General features: G+C 54.7%; 1 protein-coding gene across 1 annotated transcript in view; it reads left to right on the top strand.

The window, feature by feature from the left end:
• The window catches only part of Slc5a10 (solute carrier family 5 (sodium/sugar cotransporter), member 10), a 66,220-nt gene that overhangs the window by 15,446 nt on the left and 41,604 nt on the right, over window positions 1–9,170 (top strand). Inside the window, exons 2-8 of the mRNA XM_013016509.1 lie at window positions 410–481; window positions 873–977; window positions 1,261–1,320; window positions 2,031–2,135; window positions 7,099–7,204; window positions 7,543–7,623; window positions 8,959–9,164. Coding sequence (XP_012871963.1) covers window positions 410–481; window positions 873–977; window positions 1,261–1,320; window positions 2,031–2,135; window positions 7,099–7,204; window positions 7,543–7,623; window positions 8,959–9,164 — 735 coding nt within the window. The remainder of the gene's footprint in view (window positions 1–409; window positions 482–872; window positions 978–1,260; window positions 1,321–2,030; window positions 2,136–7,098; window positions 7,205–7,542; window positions 7,624–8,958; window positions 9,165–9,170) is intronic.

Genomic DNA, 9,170 nt, shown 5'->3' with positions numbered 1-9,170 from the left:
GAGCTGTGGCTCAAGTGGTAGAGCGCTAGCCTTGAGCTGAAGAGCTGAGGGACAGTGCCCAGGCCCAGAGTTCAGGCCCCACAACCGGACCCCCCAAAAAAATTAAAAAAAAAAAAGCCAGAAGTGCCGGGCCTCATGCATGCAAGGCAAGTGCTCTATCACTGAGCCACCTTCCCAGCCCCACTTCTGGCTTTTTTGTGAGAAGAGTCCTACAGAGTTTCCTTCCCATGCTGGCTTTGAAACTCAGCCTCCTAGGTAGCTAGAAGTATAAGCTGAGCCATCACCACGTGTTTTCGTTTCTTCTTTGAGGTGCCACCACACTATCTCCCACAGCAGCAGAAGCATTGTATAGTCCCATCAGCAATGCACAAAGTTCTAATATGTGCCTCTCCTTTTCTGCTCTTATAAGTCTTCTTGTCGAGCCAGCAAGAGCACAGTGAGTGGCTACTTCCTGGCAGGCCGGGACATGACATGGTGGCCGGTGAGTACACCCTGACCTCTTGGGAGTTCTCTTGTTCACTGGGCTCCATCTAACCTCTAGGTCCGCTGGCAGCTGCAGCCCCGAGGTCACTTCCTGTATCATTCTCCCCTAAGGTACCCAGTGCCAGCTCAGTGGGACAGGTCTGACACTGACAGAAGATTCCCAAGCTGGGAACATAGGAAGAGGCTTCTGGAAGTTGCATAAACTTCTGTGACTATGTGTCTGAAACTTTGCTCCTTAGCAGATGGCCATGGGTCCATCAAGTCACTCCCTGTGCCTGGTATCCTCATCTGTGAAGGCGGCCTGTGAGGCTGAGGGGGAGGCTGATGGGTCCATGCTGGGGCTGGGGTCATGGGTTTGCCCCTCGCTGATTTTCCTGTCTTCTCTCCAGATCGGAGCCTCCCTCTTTGCCAGCAGTGAGGGCTCTGGACTCTTCGTGGGACTTGCGGGTTCAGGAGCTGCTGGAGGCCTGGCTGTGGCAGGCTTTGAGTGGAATGTGAGTCCTGGGGGATGGGCACAGCCTGTGGGAGGCACAGACTGCAGCCAGCTTGGCTGACACTGGGGTGGGGGCAGGGACACAGCTCCCACAAACACATGTCAGATGGTGTCCAGCAGACTCTTAGCAGGCTGATCTTCAAATGACACTGCTCTGGTCAGTGCAGTTGGAAGGGGGTTGCTAAGCTTGGCCCAGCCCATCTGCTGGGGGGAAGGGGCCTCCCAGGTTCTCACAAGTCAGGGCCTGGGGCAGCTGCAATCCTCACTTGCCTCTGTCCCTCCAGGCCACATACGTGCTGCTGGCTCTGGCCTGGGTGTTCATACCCATCTACATCTCCTCTGAGGTGAGCCTATGCTGGGGCCATAGCTGGGGGTGGGACTGTTCCCCATTGGGCCAAGTTGATACCAGTGAGCAGGACTCTTGAAACCTCATATCACAAGTTGCTGCACCAGGAGGGTGAGGTTTGTTATTGGTGCAACTAACAGACCTCAGGCTGCACGTGTGGCTACTTACTTCTGCTGACCATCATGCTGCAGCTCAGCATTTATGCTCCTTCCCCTCAGCACACAGATGCGCACCTAGGTAGCATCTCTGGGCTATGCACCTGGGCAGCACATCTGGGCTACACACCTGGGTAGCATACTTGGTGACATGTCTGCATGCATTGTCTTTAACTGCCCATTCCTTCATCCCTGGCCCTGCCTGCAGTCACTAAATCCAGTGGATTTCACTCCCTGGCCTCTTGGCCTCCCCCGTGCCATCTCCCCATCAGCCCCACCATGGCTGGTCTGGCTTAGTCACACCAGCCTCCAAACTTGTCCCTCTGTTCCCAGTGGTGCTCCTTCAATGCATCCCTCCTTTCAGCCCTGAGGAGCCAGTCTCAGCCCACCACTCCTCTGCCACCAGCTCTTAGCAGTTAGAAGTCAGCCTGGAGTTCCAGCCAGGACCAGAGCTGTAGTGGGTCTGTGGCCTTGCCTTTGCCCTCAAGAGATTCCATGGCAGGGAGAGGCAGCGATGAGCACAGGCCTAGCCCGATCTTCTGTGTGCCTGCAGATCGTTACCCTGCCTGAATACATCCAGAAGCGCTTCGGAGGCCAGCGCATATGCATGTACCTGTCTGTCCTGTCTCTGCTGCTGTCTGTCTTCACCAAGATATCGGTGAGCTGCCCCGACCCCACCTTCTGTCAGCATATCCCAGATCTGAGACCCCCCAAAATGACTTACCTGGCATCTTCTCATCTATTTCTGCCTTTGGTGCAGCTAAGGAAAACTGAGGCCTAGAGAGGGACAATGACCTAACCAGGTTCACACCGCAAGCATAGGACAAATGGTCCAGGACCCCTGAGGTAGAGGCTCAGATTCAGGCTCCATTGCTCTGAGGTGAGCCAGGACCTGCCACCAGAGGGCGCCAGAGCCTTGCAGCATCTGCAGTAAACCACCTCTTCCTTCTATCCTGACTAGGACAGGAGAATCCAGCGATTCCTGGGGGTAAGGGTGGAGGCCTGGCCCTGGGAATGTCAAAAGAAGGATACCCACCTAGAAAGAGTCAGAAGGAGCTCAGGAACAGGTGTCTCCGGTGACTCACACCTGTAACCTAGCTACTCAAAAGGCTAAGATCTGAGAATCACAGTTTGAAACCAACCTAGGCAGAAAAGTACCTGAGACTCTAAGATACTGCTCAAGTAGTAGAGCATTAACCATAAGTAAAAACGATAAGGGATAGCACCCAGTACACACACACACACACACACACACACACACACACACACACACGGACCTGTGATGGCCTCACTTGTCTATCATAGAGCCAAGAGATTTGCTTACTCTCTAGTGGAGGGGCCTGGCCTTAGGCTACCCCTGAATTTCCTTCTTCCTGGAAGCTGGGGCTACAGTAATAGAACAAACCCTAGAACTGTCTGGGGCCCACACAGTAGACAGCCAGTGCACAACAGGAGAAATGATTGCGGGGGAGGGGATACTTCGAATTGAGCTCCAATGAAGAAAGAGATGTGGGTGGGAAGGGGAACAAGCAAGTGCCCAAAAGCAGTGAGATGGGGCACTGTGGGATGTCAGGGCTAGACGGGTGGTCTCTACACTGGCCACTTCCCGGGATCAAATAAGAAAGGGTGTGAGGTGAGAAGCTGAGAGGGAGGCGTGAGGACAGGGCAAATCTGAAATCATGCTTCAGTGTTCACAGACTCAGAATCAGATACCACATTTGGCTTGGGGAGGCCACCAGCTGTGCTAGAGGACTGAGGGCTGAGAGCCAAGGCTGGGGAGTTAGACTGTGAGAGGGTGAAGAGCCCAGGGCATGGGGGCATTAAGCAAGGCAGTGACAGAATCAGGTTTGCATCTTAATGCTCTTTGGAACCCCCAGTAGCCAGCCCAGAGGAGCCAGGAAGGAGGGAGGCATAGGGGAGGGAGGCTGAGCCCTGATTCTAGTCTACTCCCATGTGGTCTCCACAGCTGAGCTGACTTCTGGGATGAGAGAAGAATTTGGTTGAGTGAGAGAGTTCTCAGGGACAAAATTATAGATGAGAGTCCTGAGCGCCCTGGGTCCCTGCTGGCCATCCCTTGGCTGAGGTTCCAAGGCAGAAAGACTATTTAGAGCCCAGGACTCTGCCTCCAAGCCTGAGGCCTGGCCACCACCCCACTAAACCACAACAGCCAGGACAAGGTGCTTCAGACTCTACCTCGGAATGGGGTGACTCAGGGCCCCCAACTGTAAAATGGGGAGTACCTAGTACCAGGCTGCCTGAAGAATCAGAGGGGAAGCTGGGGAGTGCTCATTGCCAAGCTTGGTCTGGGAGGAGCCTGGAGCCACCCTGGCTGTAGCTTTGGAGTGGAGCTGTTTGAAGTGCTTCCCACCAGCCTGAGACCCTGACCTCAGCAGCCACACCCCAGGCATGCCCCCAGCCCTGAAGCAGAGATCATGCAGCCTCCCTGCTGTCAGTACTGACAGCCGTCAGAGGCTCGCCACTTAGCTCAGACAGGGAGACTGAGTACAGCTCCACCTCTGAGGTTCTACACCAGTCATTTAACCTTTGGGAGATAGGGAAGCCAGGCATGATACCACAGGTCCCTTGAAGTACAGGACATTTTTGGCCAACGTGTTGTCCATCACTGACACCCAGCTACTTCACTGATGGCACCTCTTTGTCTTCTCCCCATTACACACACTGTTCCAGCCATATTGGCCTGCTTGTATTACCAAGAACAGTCCAGCAACCCTGGAGCCCTCTTCTACCTAGTGTCCATGGTTCCCTCACCTCAGTTCAAATCTCTCCTCCCTCACTCCTGCTCCAAGCCCAGCCATGTCACCCTTCTCTCCCTTTTTTTCATACCTTTAGCATCTTCCGTAATTGACTTAGATCATCTATCGTCTCTTGCCCCACACTTTTTATGTGCTAGTATTGGGGCTTGAATTCAGAATCTGGGCACTGTCCCTTAGTTGTTATTTTATGTTTTTTTTTCTCAAGGCTGAAGCTCTACCACTTGAGCTATAGCTCTACTTCAAGCTTTTTGCTGGTTTATTGGAGGTAAGAGACTTACCTACCGGGGCTGACTTCAAACTGCTGTCCCACCAGCACCAGCACCTGGCTCCCCGTTTTCTCTTTGTTCACTGATGTGCTATTGTGTGCCTAGCACCCCTCCTGGGACTCAGTGAGGTCATACATAGCAGAGATCTGAGTTGTTGTTTTTTTTTTTTTTTTACCGGTCATGGGACCTGAACTCTGGGCCTGGGCGCTGTCCTTCAGCTCTTCAGCTCAAGGCTAGCACTCTACCACTTTGAGCCACAGCGCCACTTCCAGCTTTTTCTGCTTATGTGGTGCTGAGGAATTGAACCCAGGGCCTCATGCATGCAAGGCAAGCACTCTACCACTGAGCCACCTTCCCAGCCCGTTTTGTTTTTCTATAAAGAACCAGGTAGTAAACATTTTCAGCTTTGAGGATCACGTGGTCTCTGTCCTAATTCCTCATCTCTGCCAGCCATGGACAATATGGGCTGGGATTGAATTTGACCCAAAAGCTTTCTGATCTAGGAAAACATGTCTACAATTTATTGTGCACCTACTGTGTGTCTGGCTCTGGGTGAGCAGCCCAATCTCAGGAAGGCTTTGTAAGAAGGCAATCCTAGTGGGCAAGTGTCCATTCTCACTCCATCTGTACCAACTGAACTGTGGTCTGACTTTCCTCTGCACAGCTGCACAGGCACAGCCTGCTCTAGGCAGAAGCAGAGATGGCTGTGTTTGGGGAGAGGACCCTCAGCAATAGCTGGTGGGGTGTAGACAGAGGGTGTGGCAAAGGCAAGAGGTTCCTGTTTTGAGTGTCCAAGGGTTAGTGACAGCCTGAGCAGAAATGGGCAGGATCAGGGCAGGGGCATTAGGGGATGAAATGGGAACTTGGAACCGCCAGCCAAGGGATCTGCTAGCTTCTCTGCCAATCCATGGAAGGAAGAGAGGGGCTCCACGGAGGAAGCTGGCAAAGTAGGGTCAGGAAAGGGAACAGATGAGAGGACAGGAGCACCGGGGCAGCCCCAAATGGAGGGAAAAAACAAGGCTTCTTCAATGCATGTTGGGGTTTCAAGCTGTAGGGAGCCCCACAGGTCGGCCTCTGCTGGCCAGTAATGGTACTGGATCCAAGTGCACATTCCCCATGGCAGCTCAATGGTGCCAGGAGTGGGAATGCCTGCTCTCAATGCTATACTGTTCTGGGGGACTCTAGCCACAAGGTTTCTTCCCCAGGAGCTCACTGGCCCCAAGTCACGCAGCAGGCTAAAAGGGGCCTTGGCCTGTAGAAGGTGGCACAATGTTGGAGTCTTGTGGCGGAGGACCAGGGGTGGGACAGTGGCAGGGGGCGTGGCTAGCTCCTCCAGCAGGCAGCCAGTGGGTTGCAGCAACAGAAGCCCCTGCAGGCTGAGCCCGGGTGCTCAGCCCACTGAGCAGCGGTCTAGAATAAGGTCCTGGCTTGCCTCACTGTCCTCCACCCGGGCTGCAGGTGCCTGGTGGTGTTCTTGTGACTGTCTCAGGTGTTTACCACAGTAAGCAAGTTCCTCTACTCTCTGAGCCTCTGTCCACCTGGGTCTTCAGGGAATTGGGCACTGCAGGTGCCCTTGGGCCACCAAAGGAGAGGCACATAGAGGAGAGGAATCCCTTCAGAAGTCACCTGACTTCCTAGACCTCCATGCCAGGCCAGCAGGTGGCAGATGAGGAGGACTGCAAGAAGGCCAGGTGCTACTGCCCAGCTGGTAGAAAGGGCTGTTTTTGTGTTTGCATCACATCTGTGCCCCCATTTAATAGATAAAGGCCCAGGAAGTGAAGTGACCTGCTCAAGGCCATGTGTCTGGGGCATACAGACCAGGGGTCCAGACCCAGGGCCCTGCAAACTCTTAGCTTTTCTCAGGCTGAAGCTAGCCTGGGTTTCAGGAAAGCTTCACCTGCAGAGGGGCCAGAAAGGAACAGATGATGTCTGCAGCTCTTCACTAGGATGCTCCTGGTGTCCTTGCAGATACAATGCAGCGTACTACAGAGAAGAGTCAAGGTCTTGCCCCTCAACTCCCTGCCTGTGCCGGTGAAAGGAGGGAGGGAGGGCTAGTAACCCAGGAGAGGTCAAGATTTAGCATGAGTTGTCCACAGCCTCCGCTGGTGACAGCCACCTCTGAGTATCCTGTCTTTAGGTCCAATCCCCAGGGATAGCAACCAAATCCATCAGCACCCAAGAGTCCTTCTGGATCTTCCTATGAATTCTGCTTGGACTCTGCCTCATCTAGAATTCCCTAGGAACTGAGGGGATGGGCTCTGCCTTGCATCCCCGAGCCAGAGCCAAATAATCATACCAGATAACCACAAACTCAATAACCACACGGCTGGCTGGTGGGCACTGACCACTTTAGAACTTTATTAACAGACAGAAACGTCCCCTGTACATATTTAACACAGCACCCGGCCATCCATGGCATTTTCCTCCCACTCACAACAGCAGAGGGAGTGGGCAGGGTCTCTCCTCTGCATCCTTGGTACCCAGGCCACACAGCGGGTCTGTGTCTAGGCTCCAAACCCTAGATCTCAGGTGTCATGTGTCATGATAATCTCCAACTTCGGCCCCATTCTACCATCCCTAGATCGACTTGTACGCAGGCGCCCTTTTCGTGCACATCTGCCTGGGCTGGAACTTCTACCTCTCCACCATCCTCACGCTCATCATCACGGCTCTGTATACCATTGCAGGTGCGGGGACCACCTGTCAGCTCACCCTGCCCCAGGGCTAACCATGGGGGGAAAGAGGGGGAGAGAGGTACAAATGCATGAGGTGGGGGAGTCACCTCCTTTTAGGGAATCAGGGGTGTCCCCTAAAGAACAGCCGGTTCTGAGCAAAAGGGATGGAGAATTGGGGCCTGGATCTGTATGCCTGGTGGACTCTACAGCTCACAGCTTGCTCAGCTAGGAAAGCACAGGGGGCACAACTAGGAGACAGTGGGCCAGCCAGGAACTCTGCAGGTTGTCCATTTCCTTCTCCCTCTCCCCTGGAACTGAGCACTCTCTCCTGCAACCGTGCTCCCCTGCAGGAGGCCTAGCCACTGTGATCTACACAGACGCTCTGCAGACAGTCATTATGGTGGTGGGAGCAGTCATCCTGGCCATCAAAGGTAAGAGCTGGGGACTGTGGCCCCTGATGGGGGTGGGGGTGTCCCAGCCCCCTGCAGGGCTCCTGAGGCAAAGCCAATAGACTGGGCTTGGTGGCTGATGGATGCTGCCTCCCTCCTGCCCACCCACGCTGTGCTGGTGTCACCACAGCGTGGTGGGAGCTGACTCAGGAACACAGGGTGGCCCTGCCGCCCTGGCTCAGGGCTGGATGAGGTACAGCTAATGGCAGGTGTGGAGACACACAATTAGGAGACCACAGAACCGCCCAGGCGGCACCTCCAATTGTTTAAAATCATGTACAAACTCCCAAGGGGTGATGCTGCCTCTGCAGACAAAGGCCAGGGAGGAGAGGGGAGTTAGGAGATTGGCCACGCCAGTGCAGCAACAGACAAGGAAGCTTACTGGACCGCCCTGGGCAGGGAGCTCCCTGTCCCTGGAAATACACAAGCACACAAGAACTGAGCCTTTGGAGATGAAGCCACTAGACAACCTGCCTAGACTCAGTCTGAGGCCCTGAGGTTGGGCAATCTCTAACCCTTATGGAGCATTTGTTCATTCACTCTGTGCCCAGGGCTGGCCCGGGCTCCACGGTGCAGGCAGCAGGGGCACCCTCTTCCAGGTCCTGCTGGGTAGGGGACAGGAGCCCCCTTATAGGTATGCTCCCTCCTCACACATCGGGGGGCCTTGTTTCCCAGAACCCACTGCAGGTGAGGGACCGACATCCAGTGCCAAGTCTAGGTGGGAAGGAAGTGACTCCAGACTTGGCAGAGGCACAGTCAGGCCAGGGCATGGCCACGCATAGCCCCGGCCGTGAGGTAGACCGAAACAGTCTGGGGACAGCTAGGCTCTGGAGCCCCACTTGCCCAGTGGGCTGTAAGGATTTGCAGGTGAATCTCAGCTTCCCTGTGTCCACATGGGGGTTGGGCGGGGGGGGGGGGGGGGGGGGGGGGGGGGGGGGGGGGGGGGGGGGGAAGGGGGGGGGGAGGGGGGGGGGGGGGGGAGATGTCACAGTGCTGCCAGCCACTCTCGGCTCTAGTGAAATCACCCCCTTTCATAGCCCAAGTCCTTGAATACCAAGAAAAAAGATTTTCACTACCTTGGAGAGACAGGACCTCTTGCCAGGCCCATGTGCAAAATGCTCATTTAATAGTGTTATTTTAAATACAATAAAATAGTTATTCAAATTCGTCTTTTTTTTTAACTTCTATCCAACCCCACTTTCCCAAATGCCAGGGGAGGTGAGGATGGTAAGTCTCTAGTTTTGATGCATCAGCAGGCTATCTGTGAGCCAGGGAGTCCAGGCCACCCAACCACCAACCCATCCCTATCCTACCCAGCTTTCGACCAGATTGGCGGTTATGGGCAGCTGGAGGCAGCATACGCCAGGGCCATCCCCTCCAGGATCATTGCCAACACCACCTGCCACCTGCCACGTGCAGATGCCATGCACATGTTCCGGGACCCCTATACAGGGGACCTCCCGTGGACTGGGATGACCTTTGGCCTGACCATCATGGCTACCTGGTACTGGTGCACGGACCAGGTGAGT

The sequence above is a fragment of the Dipodomys ordii genome, unplaced genomic scaffold, assembly GCF_000151885.1.
Source record: "Dipodomys ordii isolate 6190 unplaced genomic scaffold, Dord_2.0 Scaffold31, whole genome shotgun sequence".
Taxonomy (NCBI): Eukaryota; Metazoa; Chordata; class Mammalia; order Rodentia; family Heteromyidae; genus Dipodomys; species Dipodomys ordii.
The sequence above is the reverse complement of the archived record's forward strand: the minus strand, read 5'-3'. Positions and strand labels throughout refer to the sequence as shown.